The sequence below is a fragment of the Euprymna scolopes genome, chromosome 25, assembly GCF_053919585.1.
Source record: "Euprymna scolopes isolate OS-2025 chromosome 25, ASM5391958v1, whole genome shotgun sequence".
Classification (NCBI taxonomy): domain Eukaryota; kingdom Metazoa; phylum Mollusca; class Cephalopoda; order Sepiida; family Sepiolidae; genus Euprymna; species Euprymna scolopes.
In genome coordinates, this window is record NC_136506.1 from 82,820,857 (window position 1) to 82,843,356 (window position 22,500).

Sequence of the window (22,500 nt, forward strand, 5' to 3'; positions counted from 1 at the left end):
CTCAAATGCACTTGTGATGTTAGGCTGCATAATGGTGTTAACTTTAGTAAAAATCGGACTTTAATCGGATTTCATAAGAATCGATTATCGATTTTCGACACTTATCTGAGGTATTCTGACACAAAAACTATATAAGAACACTCCCAGACACACAAAGTACACTTGTGTATATTTAAAAAAAGTTGCTCCAGTGGTTTCCGTGTCTATAAGGAACAAACCCATCAACACACACACACACACACACACACACACACAAAGTGCTTTTTGCATATGTCGAGATTTCTGAAAATTATTACCTGTATCTTTTTAAAGCAACTATTTTTTTTAATTTTTAGTCAGCATGACCAGGAATCTTTTTCCTCGGCTTCAAAAACAATAGAGATTAGAGCATTCCTACAATAATCTGCTCCTTCTTGATTGCGGTGTAGTACTGATTATGTGCAGTTCTAGGGGGCCCACCCACCCTCCCAAGCTTTGCTTTCTCTTTTTGAGAAAAGGTTAGTTTATTATTAATCGCCTGAGACGCCTTTGCCGAAGAATGACGACCTGAATGCACAGACATCTTTTGCGGGGTTAAATCTATCTCCTATGATCCGATGACTTTTCAACCCCATTTTGCAATCTTAGTGTCATGTTTCTCGTGATGAAGGAGAAATAAATACCGTCAGCTTAAATAAATAAATCACTATAAACCGACTCTTTGGATAAAGAACCATAGCATCGCGCACTTGTTGAACAGGCATTTCAAGCCCGCTTCGAATTTTGATGGCAAAACCAGGTTCAAAATAAAACTACCATCTTTATACTTTTCTAGTTTTATTGTTTTAATTCATTCGAATTACTTTGTTCATCTTCTTATTTTCGAAACGTTTCAGCCGATATAACCTCCGACCTTTTTTAAAGTACAATTTTTGGAACTTGGAAATATTCGTGCTAAACTGTAGAACCTATACAGAATCTCAAACTGGGCCTTTTCTCTTATCAAACTGGGTTGATTATTCTTGTTCCGACACCCAAAAATTAATTTATCTTATTCGTAGTTATTATCGTCTATAGTCAGGCCTTGATGGGCAATCAGTTTTAAGTGAAAGTCTTCTGAGGGTTGAAGGTTCAATCCTTATCGGAGGATGATAATTAAGAATAGCATAACAATTAAAATTTCTATTCAGCGTGGCCGAGAGAACAGGAATAATCTACCCTCTTGGATAGAATAAAAGGGTTTCCTGGTTCGATTAAAAAGTTTTCCAACTTCTAAGATTTTGTGCGTGACCAAGACTTATGAGATTCAAGAACGTTTGCAGATACGGGAGCAGGCCAACTCGGAACGACGGAAAACAAAAGAAACAAACAGAAACCGTGACTGTTGCGTAATAAAATATGCGTCAATGAAAAAAAAAACGATTTGCAAATTTCAAAAAATAAACATACAGAAGGTTGAAGTTTACATCGGCCGAAACGTTGTAAAAATAAACCACCAAAATGGAAATCGTAGTCTTAATAATAAAAAAAAAACATTAACCTGTCTACAATTTCGGAAGCATTTTCATTTTTTATTATCTTCTATATAATATATATCTCACCTGTCTGGCTAAATGTATCCATGTATGTATGTTTGTATATCTGCCTAAAACCTTCGACAGAGTAGACGGATTTTCACAAGATTGGTATCATTGTTAAGACGACAAATATCGAAAAATTGGCTAAAAACATTAATTCCTTTATCCTCAACTGGGCACTTTTCTATAGGGAGGGGTCGCGTTTTTCGCCCATATTTTCGAAAGTCATCCCCTCTTTTCGATTGTCTACCCTTAATCTAAACCTACGTCACTTCCGGCTTGGCGATGGGCGCAACATCAAAGACGTCATTTTTTTTCGTTCTTTTCCTCCTTCGTACTACGGGTTCGAGCGTGCCTACCTACTACCAATTTTTATTTATTTATTTATTTTTTGCTCAACACACATCTCCAAACACTCTTGCAACGCCGGGCACTCAAGCTAGTTTTCTGTAAATGTCAGTACAGATTCCTGCGTTCGACAAGATACACCTGAAGAATGTCGGAGGTTAAATCGACCGAAATGTTGTGAAATGTTCTGAAGAATCTAAATAATACAAACGTGGCATAATCACGTTGGCAAACCAGTTCCCGGTTAGTTCACCGAAGTTAAGCATCGGTGAGCGTGAGATCAGTACTAAAATGGGTGACCATTTGGGAATACCAGGTGCTGTATGTGCTCTCCACTTATCTCGACATTGTTTCCAGTTGTTGTGGAGTTTTCCATCCCACTATTTTCTTTCAATTTTGTCCTCAAATATAAATAACAGTTCACTTATATAACCCGATAGTGCAAACAATTATACGTTTGTATGAGATGAGAATAAAAATCAGTGTCTGCTCCAAATCAAACGGTATAATATAAAAGTCTCTCTCTTTCTCTCTGTCTGTCTGTCTGTCTCTCTCTCTCTATCTATCTATCTAAATATATATATATATTTATATATATGTGTGTGTGTGTGAGGCGGCTCATCAGGAATTTGTTTACATTGGACTTGAAGACATCCAGGTTGTAGTCAGGTCGGAAACAGGCAACAGGAACAGAGTTCCAAAGGCGTGCACTTCCAAGAAAGAAGTTTTGTTCATGGAATGTACGTTTTGATTTTGGCACTGATAAGGAGTGGGGAAAATTTTGGACAGTGGTTTCAGCTAGACGGGTGTTCATCGTGAAAGATTATGTCCAAGGCGTACTGTTGTTCTTGATGATGATGATGATGATTATGAATGCGCGAGGTGTCAGTGAACTTTTTAGCGTGTGTTCGTTTAAGACGAAAATAAAGATGAAGATGAAGATGGGCTGGTTTCTTCCTTTTTAACTGTTATAACTGTTTTTCTCTTCACTTTTAGTCTAGTCTACGTCATTCACTTATGCTATGGTTTATTATTTCGTCTCTTTCTTAACAGAATCCACATTTGCTTTTTTCTGTTGTTTTTGTATATGATGTTTATGCTAGTTCAGCTTGTATACGTATATGCGACTGTCAGTAGCGCTTCCATTTTTTCTTAAATTGCCTTTTTCGCAGCCATGTTCATTGGCCATTCCTTTGGTCATTCTTATAAAGCGACTATATAACTGTTTCTCTTCTCGTTTTTTTTCTTTTTATTTGTTTCCTTTTGTTACTCTTTATATTTATAATTTTAGCGGTGACTTTAACAACAGTATTTATCCCTTCTGTGCTTTGGTTTGCGTATTTATTTCCTTTTATCTATCATCCACGCAGAATACATTATATTTCTTTTAGTCTGTCTGTTTGTCCGTTTTCTAGGAAACTATTAGGCCGATCTGGCTGAACTTTAGTATGATTATTTGCTAAAATAATGTGAAGCTAACTAAGTATTATGGTGTCTGTTCGATGCATAATTAGATATTAATAAGGATTAGTCATCACGATACCACACTTACTCTGACATTTTCTCGGGAACTACTTGGCCGATCTAGCTGAAATTATGAATGTGGAGGATATGATTAAAGAAAATCGGAAGCTTCTACGTACAGACACTGTTGATGAGAACCGATCAATAGAGGGAAGCTTTATTCTGCTAGTAACCAACCAGGAGCCTGTATAACTCCATAAAAATATTGGATCTTTTCAAATTCCTGCAGATATTTTTTCGTGTCCACACGAGAAAGATCTTTGTTCTTTGTCTGCAAACTTTTAAAGTTCAATAGTTGTACGGATTTAAAGTTCAATAGTTGTATGGATTTAAAGTTCAATACTTGTACAGATTTAAAGTTCAATACTTGTACGGATTTAAAGTTCAATACTTGTACAGATTTAAAGTTCAATACTTGTACGGATTTAAAGTTCAATACTTGTACGGATTTAAAGTTCAATACTTGTACGGATTTAAAGTTCAATACTTGTACAGATTTAAAGTTCAATACTTGTACAGATTTAAAGTTCAATACTTGTACAGATTTAAAGTTCAATACTTGTACAGATTTAAAGTTCAATACTTGTACGGATTTAAAGTTCAATACTTGTACGGATTTAAAGTTCAATACTTGTACAGATTTAAAGTTCAATACTTGTACAGATTTAAAGTTCAATACTTGTACAGATTTAAAGTTCAATACTTGTACGGATTTAAAGTTCAATACTTGTACAGATTTAAAGTTCAATACTTGTACAGATTTAAAGTTCAATACTTGTACAGATTTAAAGTTCAATACTTGTACGGATTTACTCACGGAAAACTCTTTTTCGTCTCCAGGACTTATGCAGATTTACTAGCCATCGGGAACTCATGGCTTTAATTCAAAAGGCTAAGATTGCATTAAGATGTCAGCTGATCAAAACTAATAGAGTTCTAGAAGATCCGCCATCCCAGTCTTTATTTTCTTTCTTTATGAAGTATAAGTTTATCGCCTGAGCCGCTTGTAGCGCAGAATGCCGACGGGTGTGCTAGGGCAATTTTGTGAAGGCTAGACGTGCACTACTACTGATGCACTAACCTTTTCGTCCCAACCTTCTGGCCTTGTATCGCGTCATTTCGCGGCTGGAAGAGACATTAATATTATGTTCAATATAATCCTGATATTTTCTAGCGATGTTGAACCCTGTCCTTTGTTTACTCATTGTCGCTATTCCATTCAGGAAAATGAGAACCGCGTTTATTTTTTTATCGGCCATCTTATATTTTAATCTTCTACGTCAGAATTGCGTTTTTCGTTTTCTATCAAATGTTTTCTTATCTGTAGGCTATGCAGAATCAAACATTCTTTATTTCAACCAGAACCATATTTTCTATATCGCACGAATATCCAACTCCCTGTCGACCGTTACATATACATATGTGTATATATATTTGCATATATATGTATATGTGTATATATGTGTACATGTATGTGTGTATATATGTGTATATATATACACATGTATGTATATATATATATATATATATATATATAATGTCCGTTCATCGATTTCAATGAATACAATGAAACATCACTGATGATACTGTGACGTACGCGTGTAATTTTTGTGGAAAAAGTTGCGCAATCTCCGAACTGACCTCGCCTAAATCAGATCTGTCGTACGTCAGTGTATATATATATATATATATATATATATATATATATATATATATATATATATATATGTGCATATATATATGCATATATATGCATATATACATGCATACATATATATACATGCATATCGATATATATATGCATATATATATGCATATATATGCATATATATACGCATATATATGCATATATGTACACATATATATGTATATATATGCATATACATATGCATATATATGCATATACATATATATGCATATGCATATATATGCATATATATGCATATATATGCATATGCATATATATACACATATATACATATATGTACATATATATAGGCATATACATATATATATGCATATATGTACATATATATAGGCATATACATGTATATGCATATATATATGCATATATATACATATATATATATATGCATATACATATATATATGCATATATATATGTATACATATATATATATATATGTATACATATATATGCATATATATGCATTCAAATATATGCATACACGTATACATATGTATATACATATGCATACATATATATGCATATGTATATATATGCATACATATATATACACATGCATACATATATATACATATGCCTGTACATATATGTATATATATATATATATATATACATATATATACGAATATGTAAACATATATACCTATATGTACAAGTGTATATGTATATACACGTATCGTTTCTTTCGGGCATGTATTGTTTTTACTTATGTTTTTGTTTTTCGTTTTATGATTTCTTGTATTGTGCTTCTTGACGACATCTCTTGGTGCGGTGATTAATCTTTTTGTGTTATAACTTATGTAGTTTTCCAAGTTTTTGTTAGTCTTTTCTACACAGTCCCCTATATCATTTATAGTTCAAAATGATATCAATCAACTTCAAAATGGACCAATCAGCTTCAAAATGGACCAATCAACTTCAAAATGAAACAATCAACTTCAAAATGGAGTAACAAACTTCAAAATGGAGCAATAAGCTGCATAATAGATCAATTCGCTTCAAAATGATATCAATCAGCTTCAAAATGGAATAATCAACTTCAAAATCGACCAATCAACTTCAAAATGAAACAATCAACTTCAAAATGAAACAATCAACTTCAAAATTGAACAACCAACTTCAAAATGGAACAAAAAGCTGCAAAATTGATCAATCAGCTTCAAAATGATATCAATCAACTTCAAAATAGATTAATCAGCTTAAAAATGGACCAATCAACTTCAATATGAAACAATCAACTTCAAAATTCAACAAGAAACTTCGAAATGGAACAATAAGTTGCAAAATGGATCAATCAGCTTCAAAATGATATCAATCAGCTTCAAAATTAAACAATCAGCTTCAAAATTGACTAATCAACTTCTAAATGAATCAATCACCTTCAAAATTAACCAATCAACTTCAAAATGAAACAACTAATTTCAAAATGGCGCAATAAGCTGCAAAATGGATCAATCAACTTCAAAATGATATCAGTCAACTTCAAAATGGATGAATCAACTTCAAAATGTATCAATCAATTTTAAAATGGACATATCAACTTCAAAATAGACCAATCTACTTCAAAATAGACCAATTAACTTCAAAATAGACCAATCAACTTCAAATGAAACAATCAATTTCAAATGAAACAACAAACTTCAAAATGGAACAGTCAACTTCAAAATGGAACAGTCAACTTCAAAATGGAACAATAAGCTGCAAAATGGATCAATCGGCTTCAAAATGATATCAATCAGCTTAAAATGGAATAATCAACTTCAAAATTAATTAATCAATTGCAAATTGGAAAACAACCTACAAATGAGAAATTATCAATTTTTAAATGGAACATCAACTTCAGAATAAATTAATCAAATTCAAATTGAGATATTTTTTTAAACTAAAAAGTTTCGCCTCAGCAAGTTAGAAGCGATGATCTCGGCTATTAATATTTCTCCTGAGTCTTTCATTAACTTCATATCTGGAATACAGAGACTACTTCCTTCTGTAATTAACTTTGATGATATTACATTTTAAATAAATTCCTTGGTGCGTTTAAATTAATTTATATCCCTTTAAAGTAAAAATAAAAGAATAAATATTAAATTTATTTGTATTATATTAATTCTCATTTTGAAGTTGATTGATTCCATTTTGAAGTTGATTGATTCATTTTGAAGTTGATGAATCATTTTTTAAGTTCATTATTTCTCATTTTGAAGTTTATTATTCCATTTTGAAGTTGATTAATTCATTTTGCAGTTGATGAATCATTTTTTAAGTTCATTATTTCTCATTTTGAAGTTGAAATAGTATGGACTTATCAGTCGTCTTCCCCCCTGTATTCCTTTTCACATAAGAACCAGTCAGTATCGTCTTTCACATGTAGTGCATTTTGCATTATCATTCGTTTCCTCTGATGAACATACCTAAGTTATTTGGTCCAGTCTATGGATGATCTTATTACTGATACTACCCTGGCGTTGTTTCCTTTAATTATATTTCTACAATATAGTTTTGTTAAGAGTGTCGTTTACTCACTAGAAGTAGTCATACAGACAATCATTAAAGATTTCTCTTTGAGAACAACTTGTGCTGTTATTTGGGGTCTGAATAACCACAAGTCTCCCCAGATTTCCAGTATTCTCCACCTCTTTCGATAAGGTTTGCAGATGAACTTGCGCGACAATTGGTTTTCACTGGGATTTGGGTGGTAATAAGCCTTCCCAGGGTGCCAGTCTCTTTGCACTCATCCAACGGAGGTCTGGCTAATGCTTTCTGTCCTGGTTCTTTCCATCCTCCTTGACACTTCTCGATTATTTGGCGTGGCGTAACTTGATGATGACTCAAACATGAAAAAAAAATAAATAAAAGAAAAAATAAGTAGAATCAGGGGAACAGGGAGTTAACTCACAATTATATAGTCAACTCACAATTATATAGTTAACTCACAATTATATAGTTTCAGTTTTCATGATTCCATGCGATGGTCCTTTGTGTAATAGTTTTTATATGTCCGGCTTGTGCCTGTAGCTCATGTGTGTTAGTTGCCGCATTCAAGAATTTTCCTTAATATTTCAACCGTTTTCATTATTGCTATACGTTGTGTCTTCTCAACCGTCCCTTTGGTTTCAATCTCTCCCATCTTTTTTTTTCAAAGTTTTTCGGTATTATTATTATTATTATTATTATTATTATTATTATTATTATTATTTGTTTATTCTTTTAGCATGGTGGAAGCTGGAGGCGCAAAAGTCTCATCGAAGATGCCAAGTTCGAGACTGTCACCAATGCCGAATTCGAACGGGTCGAGGGGCGCCGACTCAGCCAAGGCGAGCTATGCATTTCGGAAGAAGTGGAGACCACCAATGGCGACGGGAAATCGTCCCCTGAGGAGGGCCTGGACACCGTGAGGAACTTTACGCTGATTGTCTCCCTTCAAGAGAAAATGAGCTCCTTGGCCGATGTCATCAAGATGTTTGACGTGAGTAAAAACATTTTTACTCTGGCTCTATTCGCTTTTCTTTTATTTGAAAATTTGCTTATTATTTTGTTCTAGCTGAGGATTGAGCATTCGACCGGATGCCAGTTATTCATATGCTATCTCGTACATCCCAAGCCAGAGATCATTTTATGATTCTAACTGTCACTTTAAGCGCAATTATTTGTATCGCTTTCGCACTTGGCTGACTGGTTATATTTGCCAGACAGTTTTTTTTAGTTATTTTTTATGAGTTTGGTTACTTATATTATTTCTGAGTTGATGAAGAGGTTTCTAAGATTTAAGTTTCTTTACATGCTGTATATAAGACCTAGGTATTTCATTATCTTTTCTTTCTCATCTCTGTTTAACCACATATAATTGGGGGCATTAACTTCTACTAAGGTTGTTTCTCTCTCCTCTTGCCCCATAAAACTGTGTCAGGTTCAATAGTCCCGTTTTCTAGGTTGCTGTAGGAATTGAATAGTCACAATGGTTCGTGTATGACTTTTTTTCAACTGTCCCAGATTTTGCTGCTATATACAATATTCAACTTTTTGCTGATGGTCCGGTAGTGGTATTTTTACACACTCCGTTGTATAATAGCCATCCACCACCAGAACTTTACAAATGGATGTCATGTGACTCACACTCTACTTCGGTGTGGCAGAACTTGCACTAAGTGCTATTAAATGGGTGCAGAATTGTTCTATAAAATTTTTAAAAAGATAAAAGAATACAGAACTCTGTCGCCTTTTTTTGTTAGTTGGTATTTCCATCCCTTGTTAGGCTTGTTACATGCATATATATGCATATATATTGCTATGCATATGTATATATATATATTGTTATGTATATGTATATATATATATTGTTATGTATATGTATATATATATATTGTTATGTATATGTATATATATAGTGTTAGTATATGTATATATATATTGTTATGTATATATATATATATATATTGTTATGTATATGTATCTATATTATGTATAAGTATATATATTGTTATGTATATGTATATTCATATATAGTGTTATGTATATGTGTAAGGTAGTCATTACATTCCACGTACGTAACTAACACGTTGTATGTAGACAGTTGGAAACAAAGGCAAGGAAAAACTTCATTCCCTTTTTCTTCAGTATTGATAACAAATATTTATATACAGCCATTTCCAGCATAAAGCCTTGTCGCCTGTTTAAAAGTCTTCTCTTACTCCAATGGGCTTAACAAGACGTTGCTTTGTCTGGCTAGAAGACACGTCTTTCCCAGTCGCTCTCGGCCACGTGTGTGACACGTCTATCTCTATCTTTTTCCGGGTCACGTTTTTCTTCTTTTTAGATCATTTTCTTTCTTTCTTCCTCGTCGGTCATTTGCATGCTGCTGCTGCTATCATTTGCGCATTTGCGCTGTTACATATATGTATATATAAAGTTAAATATGTGCATATTTTTATGTATATATATTGTTACATATATGTTACATATGTGTACATGTTTAATCCTGAAATAATTAACCGATCATAATAAATTATGAAACATGGACGCTAAATATAAAGACTCATGCAAAAATAGTACACATATTCATGCATATATACATATGAATATGTATATATGTATGAATATGTATATATGTATGAATATGTATATATGTATGAATATGTATATATGTATAAATATGTATATATATATGCATAAATATGTATATATGTACGAATATGTAGATATATGAAAGAATATGTATATATATGTATGAATATTTGTATATATATGTATGAATATGTATATGTATATATGTATGAATATGTATATATATGTATGAATATGTATATATATGTATGAATATGTATATACATGTATGAATATGTATATATATGTATAAATATGTATATATATGTATAAATATGTATATATATGTATATATATACGAATATGTATATATATATACGAATATGTATATATATATATGTACGAATATGTATATATATATGTACGAATATGTATATATATATGTACGAATATGTATATATATATATATTTACGAATATGTATATATATACATGTACGAATATGTATATATATATATATACATGTACGAATATGTATATATATATATGTACGAATATGTATATACATATATGTACGAATATGTATATATATATATGTACGAATATGTATATATATGTACGAATGTGTATATATATGTACGAATGTATATATATATGTACGAATGTATATATATATGTACGAATGTATATATATATATATGTACGAATGTGTGTATATATATATGTACGAATGTGTATATATATGTACGAATGTGTATATATATATATGTACGAATATGTATATATATATGTACAAATATGTATATATATATGTATGAATATATATATATATATATATATATATATATATGTATATGAATATATATAATTAAAAATGGCGTAATGGGCACATATTAAAGGTATATGCAGCTTCTCCTCCAATTTTCGAATTTTTATCATGTCAAATCACACTTCTTTTTCTTTTCGACGGATTGATTATTGCTATTTCTTCTGATGAGTTAAGGGCATAATAGATTCACTGATTGATATAATACTTAAGTGATTGGTTTTGCCCAACGAAACAAATACTTCCAGAATTGTAAATCAACTGTAGTAGAAATGGTAATTAATAAAAACTGAAGAAAGTGCTCAATACTGTTGTAGAGCAAATATGCGTTTTATTTTTTATTACCGTATCTTTCTGCTAAGTTACTTTATTGTTTCAGCTACCCGGCCTTTTTTTTTTTTGCCTGTCTGTAGCTTCCTCAGACTTTTTCCCATCATAACAAACATTTCTGAAAAAGTCTGAGGAAGCTACAGACGGCTAAAAAAACGGCCGGGTAGCTGAAACAATAATGTAACTTAACAGAAAGATACGGTAATAAAAAATAAAACGTGTATATATATATATATATGTATATATATATGTATATATATATATATATATATATATATATATATATATATATATGCGTGTGTTTATAATTGAGATAATTTGAAGTTATCAATGCCTATTTTTCATTATAATCTTGAATAGAGTTTTAAATGAGTGTCTATAAATCTCGGCCAGTTGAGCGTCTTATTTTTTGTATTTTGAAATATTATGAGAGTAATACCAGCTGCTACCGGCAGGTGTCGCTTGTGTTGTTTTGGATGACTTCTGGTAGAAGAGACATAAAACACGATCTTTTGAATAAATAAACTAATAAAAAAAAAAACTTGGAATAACATATTTGTCTGTGTTGGTGGAGAAGCCGTGCATTGGTGCTGGGGAGTGTTTGGAAATCTAGAATTGAAAGCAGCCAAATGAATTAGATATTGTTTTGAATTAAATATCTTGGAGGGATTTTTGTTTATGTTGAAGAGATAATGGTTTTGTAGTGATAAACATTTTGAAATGAAAAGAGAGGCAAAGACGGAGGGGAAAGGAAATATTGAGGGCGCATAAATAAATTTTAAAATGAAGAAAATAAAAAAATGAGATAAAATCAAAAGAAAATGATGGGGAAAGAAGAAGCTGTAAGAGTTACGAAAAAAACAAACAAACTGGAATTGGAACAAAAGTAACAAACGTGAAGGTAATGGCAGAAACCTTTGAAAACGATCTCCGGTCTGTAGTGAAATAGGGTCGTAAATCGATGATAACATTTAATACCACTTCGGGCCAAGATCACAGTGTAGTATCTGTTCTGGTGCTACATTTAACTTTTCCTGTCCTCGGTCAGTGTATGAAAAGTGCTTAATTACTGAGATAATTTTTATTTTTGTTCCTATCGAGAGTGCCCCTTTTTGGGGGGAGCTGGATTTTCCCCACATTAAAAACCGACCTTGTGCCTAACTCTGCCCTCGTGGGGAGGCAAGTAAATAGGAACACCTTATGCTACTAAGACTAAGCTCCTTTCCTTTTAACAATTGCACAAAACTTTCTCACCCACCAATAGATTTTATAAATACACCCTACCCGAGGGCGCATTATTCAAACTCCCGGACATAATATTCACAGGCAACATGAATTGGAATATTGAGAACATTGCCAAGGCTGCTGCTGATGATGAAGATGGGCTCGTTTTACTAAGCTAGAAAATTACTCGCACCTGAAAGTATCTTACAAAAGCCAGCTTTTGCATGGTGTATTGTTGCCGCATTGTACAATTTGTACATCGATTGAAAAAAAAAATGAGCAAGGTATTGCGTATTTGCAAAATTTCGCGCTAGTGAAATCAGCAACGATATGAATCACTCATGATACGAGATTGACACGGCAAAAAAAAAAAAAAAAAACGAGAATGGAAAAGGTAAGGAACAAACTAACAAGAAGAAAAATACTAGAGTAAGAAAATGCATGACCTTCGTTAAGTCTTAAATGTAACATTGAACACGTCTACACCCGCGTTGATATGTAGATACTCGGGACCCAGCACGTTGTAAACATAGTCGCAAAAAAAAAAAAAATAGGAAACAACCTTTTTTTTTTTTTTTAGGTTTTTAGAAAAAAACTTCATTCCTCATTCTCCCGCCAGGCGTGACTTCTCGTTACAGCGGTGGCGTCACCCACGTCTCTAATTGTGCTCATTCTTTCTGACTTCTGTCCTCTCAAACGTCCTCGTCTGTCCTTACACACATTCTTTTTGTAGTCTTTTTTTTTTTTTTGCTGCCATGATGTTATTTTGCACATGGCTCGGCAGCTGCATACGTGCGTCCGCGCTCTGTAACATAAAGAGACGATGGACACCGCCTGTATTATGCGAAAGTAATTGTACAAGGAGGATTGTGCAATCACCAATAACAACTTTCCTGGATCGGTGCTGCGTGAATCCGGTTGGAAGTAAAAGTAAAACACAACTGGATATAATGCTGCGACAAGGGGGAGAGAACATATACATTTGATATTCCAAAATGGTAACCAATTTTCTGGCCAAGCTCAGCGATGGTTTACTCCGATGATTAAACGGGAATCAGTGAGTCAACGTCATTATCACATAGTTTTATCAGCAACAATTATTTGCATCTGCTAGTATTATGAACAAGAATTACATAGAATAGATGTTGTTACGAGATGTAAATGTAATAGTGTACATAAAGGCACACAAATAATGTCCACGGGAGATAACCTGATTGCTTACGAAAGAAAACGTGAATGCCTACGAGAGACAACTTGAATGCCTATGAGAGACAACGTGAATGTCTACGAGAGACAACGTGAATGCCTACGAGAGACAACGTGAATGCCTACGAGAGACAACGTGAATGCCTACGAGAGACAACGTGAATGCCTATGAGAGACAACGTGAATGTCTACGAGAGACAACGTGAATGCCTACGAGAGACAACGTGAATGCCTACGAGAGACAACTTGAATGCCTACGAGAGACAACGTGAATGCCTACGAGAGACAACTTGAATGCTTACGAGAGAGAACTTTAATACCTACGAGAGACAACTTGAATGATTACGAGAGACAACTTGAATGATTACGAGAGATAACTTGAATGCCTACTGGAGATAACTTGAATGCCTACTGGAGATAACTTGATTGCTTACGAGAGATAACTGGAATGCCTACGAGAGATAACTTGAATGCTTACGAAAGAGAACTTGAATACCTACTGGAGATAACTTGATTGCTTACGAAAGAGAACTTGAATACCTACTGTAGATAACTTGAATGCTTATGAAATAGAACTTGAATGCCTACGAGAGACAACTTGAATGCCTACGAGAGACAACTTGAATGCCTACGAGAGACAACTTGAATGCTTACGAGAGAGAACTTTAATACCTACGAGAGACAACTTGAATGATTACGAGAGATAACTTGAATGCCTACGAAAGATAACTTGAATGCCTACTGGAGATAACTTGATTGCTTACGAGAGATAACTGGAATGTCTACGAGAGATAACTGGAATGCCTACGAGAGATAACTTGAATGCTTACGAAAGAGAACTTGAATACCTACTGTAGATAACTTGAATGCTTATGAAATAGAACTTGAATGCCTACGAGAGTAATCTTGAAAGCTTACGAAAGAGAACTGTAATGCCTACTGGAGAGAACTGTAATGCCTACTGTAGAGAAATTGGATGCTTACGAGAGAGAACTTGAATGCTTACTGGAGATAACTTGAATGCTTATTAGACTAAACCACTGTGTGTTAGTCATGCTAATTAGATCTTATTTGGGCCGCGAATGCTATATGATTTTGAATATTTAGTCAGGGTTTACTTGTAGAAAAAAAGTATCCTCATGCCAGGTTATCCCGACAGACCTCTTTACAGAAAGACCTTAGAAAGCGAAGGACAATGTCTAGTAAACATTTAAGATTCTAATAAATGGAAAGTAGAAATCAAAATGAAATAAACACTTATTTTAACACAAATACGTCCGACGATGGAATACTGTTGACACAGCTTGATAGTAGCTGCTAAAAACACGATCTCATGTTTTGACAGGATACAAAACTGGGTTCGAAATCTAGCGGGCGATGTCTTTTTCTTCTCCCTACTAGGTCTGTCCCACAAAATAGACGTTGCAATTCTGTCTCTTCTCGATCGTTATTTTTAAGTCACGTGTTTGACTCACCAGCCCGCTCCTGTAAAGCATTCTAATTAAATACTCGTCTAGCTACAACCACTGTCAATTATTTTCCCTTACTCTTTATCTGTACAAAAATTCCCTGAGCGAAGGTTCCATCTGTGGATCACAATACTGCGGCGTTGCTTCTCAACTAAATACAACATGGTCGTTTTCAAGTACAATGTAAACAAATTTTTATTGATCCTTTTGAATAATCAAATCCTTCCAATTTCCACTCATCAATAATCATCACAATGTTGTCTCATTGGACACTTGACACTCATTAACCCTCATCCTCGGGTGGCCTTTTGGCATTGATAATGGTGACTTGTTAGTAGTTACTCAGGATGTTTTAGTCACCGTTTGCGTATGTTTTATTTTCTGTGGAAAGTCAAAAACTAGCGGTATTTTCATACTTACGCAATAATATATGAAACAAGGTCAGGAAGGTGGGAAAGTAAAGCAGGCGCCCCTAAAGGAGCGACACTCTGGCCTTTTAAAAATTACTTGAGTAGTCCCGTTGGCATTCCCTAGTAGGGTCGTCTTAGGCAGTAAACAATCAACTTACTCTACCTGAAAGACAGGAGGCAAGGCTTGGAAAGATTGGACCTCCTAGTTACAACCCATAACGAAGTCCTCAGCCAGCCAGATAAAAGTTTACCGAAATGGCCCAGTTTCGGCCAGGTTGATCGTCAAGGTCGGAAGGTTAAGTGGCAAGCAACCCCAACCGAAACCGCAACCCGCCACTAAATGAATGACGCGGATCGCTAACTAGCCAATGCTAAGTGTTTGATGCATAGATTCCGACCTAGAAAACAGCAATTCTTCTCCCTTTGTCAGACACATCGCTCATGGAATCTGTTTGGTTTGGGTTGGTTGTTTTACGGCATATCAAATCTTTTCGGGTTATTTAATGCCGAATCCAGTTATTTTAGAAACAGTATTCATGTTGCATTCAGTTATTTTGTAGAAGGTTTTTATTCTTCAAACTTTTTGTATCTTCAATCGTTAGTTTGTAGTGTTTGGTTTGGTTGTTTTATAGTGGATTTTATAGTTTTTGTTCCCTGCTCTGCAGAACATGAATGAGTTTTTCAATGGGAGAGGGGTAAAAGGGTTACAGTATTAATGTTTGGTAGATTTTTGGTTGGGAAATCAGTCAGGAAGTGGGGGAGATAGAAAGGGGAAGAAGGGAAAGGGGAAGAAGGGAAAGGGGGGGAAAAGGTGGGTTGTTGCTTTTGTTTTTGGTTTTGCAGAACATAAGTTTTGCAAAAGGAAGTAGAAAAACAAAAAAAAAGCATCAATGTTAGGTGTATTTCAACTCAGAAGTTATCTTCGGACAGCCTGATCGGTTAGCATAAGCATGGGATCCGAGCACTGCTGAACAAAATAAAGAAATTGAGAGTTACGAGGCTGATTTCTTAGAATGGGCGGGTCATAAAACTAACTGAATACCTCCGCAACGGTCGAATATCCTTGATATATATGAGATTTAAACGGTAGGTATTAAATACCGATTAAGAAAGATTCCTCAAATTTCAAAACAATCTGGTTGTTTTTAGTAAGCGTAAGGGACTTTTTAAATACAGTCATTTATTTGGTGTTTTGTTTTTCTTTCTCTTCTTGTATAATATTGACTTGCAGCTAAATGACATGCGCCAACGAATAACAAAATAAGAGAAAGTATTTAACAACAACAATAACAACAACAAAATCAAATGACATGTATAAAGTATATATTTATAAAGATTCCGAAAATTTTACAACTATCTTATTGTTTTTAGGGGTGTTACATGATAAGGGCTGTCCCCTTTTCATGTAAGTATAAAAATGGAGAATTTAGTTTAAAATGAAAATGAAAGAGCATAGGCGAAATTCGAACCTCGTAATCTAGTTTAGAAATAGATTACGTGTGAGAATTTAAAAATGTAAAACAAACATTTGTTTAGAAATAGATAAATATTTTAAGGAAAGAATGTTAACTATCAAGTTTGTTATGAAATTTTAAATTGAAAGAATGCAGCTTATAAGATAATGTTTTTAACATATTGAATATAGGTTAAAATTCCTTTTGTAGAAATAGGAAAAGTTTTGGACACGTATGTCCAGGACACGTGGAAGAATGCACATGTTTTAACATGTGTATGACGTCACGGAAAATAGAAAGTTCGAGGGATAGAGAAAAACTTTAGAGTTAGACAGTCAGTGAGAAAACTCGGAGGGATTCAGACGTCTAGAAGCGAGACGTCACTTCAAGAAGTAAAATGTGAAACTTTGAATTCTTGATGATGGAATCACGGCCGTGTGAAGAATAAACTATCAAGTGTTTTTTGTAAAGCTCGTCTTGTGTCTTATGATTCTTAAAAAAGGTAAAGTCTAATTGTATTATATATTTGTGTTATATGTCTTTACATACACGTCTCAACATCATCATGTCCTCACTCAAAGAGCTTTCTCCTTCTCTTCCATTCTACACAACAAAGAAGGAACATTTAAAATATAAGAATCTCTCCTAACAGGAACTATCTCTTTAGAACTCTTACAACAACTTCTCTCTCTCTAAGTCTTACAACATCCCTCACTGTAATAAGACTCTTTCTAAGCATCTCTTCCTAAGACTCTTTTAATGAAACCCTTATGCAACAGGGGGTGCAATGGAACGCAATCCTTATTTGGTACATTTTTTTCTTTTTTTTACGACATTGTCTTGCACCTAAATAACTTAGGGGGACGAATAAAAAAAAGAGAGAAAAAGAGAGAAATTATTGAATGACAGCAACGATTATCGTCTTACATAATCAAATCGATTATTGAGGCATTTTCAGTTTCTTTGAAATATTTTACAGAATTTTTAGTGAGAATTATATGATACAATTTGAACATTCAAATAGTTTAGATTTGCATTAAATTTGATCCATGATCATGAGAGATCAATTAACCAAGATTCCCTGAATTATAATTTATCTTAAGACCTCCTTAAGCTTAACCCTTAAGTTTTTTGGCGATTTTATAGAACCGTCATCATGCAATATTCTTCATCATTCAACTGGTGGTTTGTCCACCTGAGTAATCGTTATCCTCGAGTGGCTTTAAACCTTAATAGATGGTGCCTTGTTAATCGAAAGCAACAACAGAAAAAAGAGATGAAGACAACTTCGGTCGGCGTGTTAATGTGGATCTGCAAGTACAAAGGAGAGCAGCAGAGATGCACGTGAAACGTCAGCAGGGAATTTCGAAAGACATAAAAGAGTTTAACCTACAGGTCAAGGTTAGTGTCGCGTCCTTGGAAACAAATCAGATGGAAGAAAATCTCACATCATCATATTCGGTTTAATATTTACTTTATATACTGGCATATGTTGAACAGCTTTTAGAAACTATCTCTGGCCAAGTATTTATTTGTCCCTCTCTCTCAAATCCATTCACCAGTTTTTACCATTAATGATAATCCACGTGTTATCTCACCAGCCATATTACACTCATTAACCGTTATCCTCGAATGGCCTTTGAGCCTTGATTATTGATGACTTGTTAATTTTTTTTTTTTACTTTTATTTTCATGATCTGGACATGCATCTAAATAACATGGGCGAACTAATAGCAAAATAAAGGAAAATATTTAGCAACAATGAAAAACAAAACCAGGTAAAGAAATTGAAACCTAATAAAATAATAAATGACAAAGAAAGAAATGAAGAATTAGTTCACTTATGGGAGTTTGGATTCCGCAGTTTACAAGGGGGAAAAAAGCTCTGAAAGGTTTTGTCATTCTAATTAAATAAAGCAGGCAGAAAGTCTGTGGAATGGAATCGGGAATTGAAGAAAATTCTTTCAAAAAGAAAAAATAAAGAGAGACAAATAAAAAAAATAATAAAGACAAAACTGGAATAACATGCTAAAAATAACGAAACATAAAATTAAAGAAGGTCGCCATCAAAAATACATCTGCCACCTGCAGAGTTTACTAGATTTTTCTCCTGGAACGCCGATAGATGGGCAGCGCATGCGTAAAAGAGAAAACGTGATAAATAAATAAATAAATCTATCCAAACGGCGTTCATGTATGTTAAAATTCATGTGCTTTACATCGATGGAATACTTTTTTTTTTCTTTGTGGGTGGAGAAAGAATAAAAGACTTGTTTCTGGGAACAATAGCCGTCAGCAGCTTTGAGATTTTCAAAGACAAAGAAAACAAGCGAATGACTCGAAAATAAAGACCAAAAAAAAAAAAAACGATAAAAAAAGCGAGTATAAAGACAAAGTGTCATGTATTTGGAAACGGTAAAATGGCGATAGTAAAAGCCGTAGCGCCAGCAACCATTTTCTAGTCGCCTCAGACTGTCCAGTAAAGGGCAGGTGTTTCCTGTTCGGTCTTGCTGCTCTAATTCAAGAGGATTTTCCGATGTAGCAACAATGCCTTCTGTGGGAAAAAAGATTAAGAATTTAAAAAAAAAAAAAAACGCGGTAAAAATATGATTATTATTATTAATACTATTTATGATGATGATGATATAATAATAATAATAATAATAATAATAATAACAACAACAATAACAACTTGTAATACGAATGCTAAAAGTAGCATTTTGGAAACAAAATGATTTAAGAATCCTGAAAAAAGAAGAAGAAAAAAAAACAGACAGGAAGGGCACAAGAGGAATGGTTATCACCACACAAGAGGACGCGAATCGATGAATGAACTCAACTCTTCAACTTCCCGGCAACAGAAATATCCCATTTCTTTGCGAAGTAATTGTCGAAGACAACGGGATTTCCGGATGGAAAATAAATTTTCGAATTCACTTTTCAATGGGTCTAAGCACGTCTGCACAAGACTCAGTCGGTCGGTCGGTGTTTTGAGTATAGAAATATCATTTTTAACGCTAAACGCGTAGATTGAATGGACACGTTTTATTCAAGGCGTTTTGGTTGGTCTAGCATGCTTAAGTTTGAAATACAATTTTCTTTGTTCCGGCACCTTAAGTTTACGTCGCTTAACGCGTAGATTAAATTGATGCATCAATTTATATATTTGTGTTGCAGAAGACCACAACAATATCAGTACCGTCAGTTTCAAATCAAAGGTGACTGACACCTGGTTACTTATATCAGACTCTCTTCAGCCACTTGCAAATTAACTATATATCTATTTATTTAGCGAGCAATATCGTTATCTATTTACATATATGGCGAGCAATGTGTCTAGCTAACGACTTATACAGCTATCTAGAAAGCTAGAATGTCTATAGTAACGTATCCATCTCTCTCTCTTTCTCTGTCTGTCTGTCTATCTGTCTGTCTGTCTCTCTCTCTCTGTATACATATATATATAATGAAATAATAAATACACACACATATATATAATGAAATAATATATATATAATATAATTATTTCATGTATCTCCATTACATTTTATGTATCTATTTTTAGTGTTTACTTCAACAGTGTTCAATACGTAAGTAAAAGGTAGGTAGTAGATTATGAAAATTGATATGGCAATTAAGCTACATAGAATTTTCTGCATTTCATCCTCGTGAGTGTTCGTAAGGTTATTTCGATATCCTGATGAATAACCACATATCTAACTATTTTTCTATCAATTTTATATATATATATATATATATATATATATATATATTTCTGTAGAAATATATTTTCTTAAAATATATACCAATCCTTATTTAAGAAGCTCAATGTAATTACAGAGCAATATAGTGAATAAATGACAAACGACTATATTTCAAAATTCATGATGTTGACCATCTTATAATTTATTCTTTTAGTTTAGTTGGCATTTACAATTCTTGGCAGTGTCTGTTTCGTAGCACAAAATCAATCACTAATTATTATATCAACTAGTGAATCTATTATGCCTTAACTCATCAGAAAAAAATAGCAACAATAAATCCGTCCAAAGGAAATAAAGTGTGATTTCACATGATTAAACTCCGAAAATTGGAAGAGAAGCTGCAAATACCATTTAATATGTTTCCATTGTGCCAGTTTGAATTTAATATATGAACTCAAAGAAAGGTTTGATAAGAAAGAAAGGCCAATAAGTTTTAAAGTCGATTTCTCATCGAGAGCAGAGCCATCCATAAGAATCTCAGGAAGAAAAGAGACACACCTACAACTGAAAGACAATAGCTGAGTTTTAATAGGGTTAAACGAAACAAACCATTTTTATTCTTCAGTTCCTAACTGAACCCAGATCAACTTTATATTTCAACTGACCCGAGGAAGATGTGCGAGAAACAATACCAGAAAAGAAGGTGGTGTCATCAGCATAAATGCTAATTTTCTGATAACGGAACATTTATAAGCTGAAAGGTTAAATGGAGTCGCGAACAATAATAGATATTTCTTTTGTTTAATCGTGTATTCCAAGCTTTTACTTACATGCAATACTAGCTTTCCCGACTCTGTCCAGCTTGGAATTATTACATTTAACACGTGCGTTATTTTATAAATAATAATAATAATAATAATAATAATAATAATAATAATAATAAAAATAATAAACTCACCCAATGTAATGCACTCACTTTTTCTCTCCTCTCTCGCTGCATCTCATACACATTCTGAACATGGTTCACTAGCAGCTATATATTAAGGAGAACGAGAAAGCAGAAGGGAACACCTAACGATATTTCTTACTCCATCTTATAAAAATCACGACATTTTTACAAAAATATGGACACGCAAACTATTTGGAACTTAAAAAATGAGGGTTTCCTTAACATTTGATTATATATACAACAGATACAGACCTGAGGATTTTGTAGGTGTTTAATAATTATAATAGTAGATAATTATGTCAACCCCTTCAGGAAACTCGTTTCTTATCGTTAAGCATTTTCAGTTGAATTAAGTCTGTCAATGTAGTTCTTATGCACAGATCATCATATTATGATTAGATCACTCTGACTGACGTAATAAACATTTAAAACTAAAATGTTTAAATTTCAACGTTATTTCAAGCGCTTAACGGTAGCCGAATGGATATAGTCTTTGCTAATGAAGCCAGAAATGGCTTCTGTCGCCGGGGTCGAATCTATCGACTGGTGTAGTGATACCCTGCACTGCAGATTCCCGAAAGAATGAAACACTAGTGTTTGTAGGTATTTAATAACTATTATAGTAAATAAATAAATAAATAAACATATATATATATATATATATATATATATATATATATATATATATAGCGCTCCCGTAAGCAGTGGTGAAGGAAACCTTTCTAGGAGAAGCAAATCTCTGATTTAAAAAACC

The 22,500-nt window shown here is 33.4% G+C and overlaps 1 protein-coding gene across 3 annotated transcripts in view; it reads left to right on the plus strand.

Annotated features, from left to right (window-relative positions):
• Positions 1-22,500, plus strand: part of LOC145247470 (tyrosine 3-monooxygenase-like) — a 650,093-nt gene that overhangs the window by 451,533 nt on the left and 176,060 nt on the right. For all 3 annotated transcript variants that reach the window (XM_080109266.1, XM_080109268.1, XM_080109267.1), the window contains one exon: positions 8,347-8,601. In XM_080109266.1, coding sequence (XP_079965392.1) covers positions 8,347-8,601 — 255 coding nt within the window. The remainder of the gene's footprint in view (positions 1-8,346; positions 8,602-22,500) is intronic.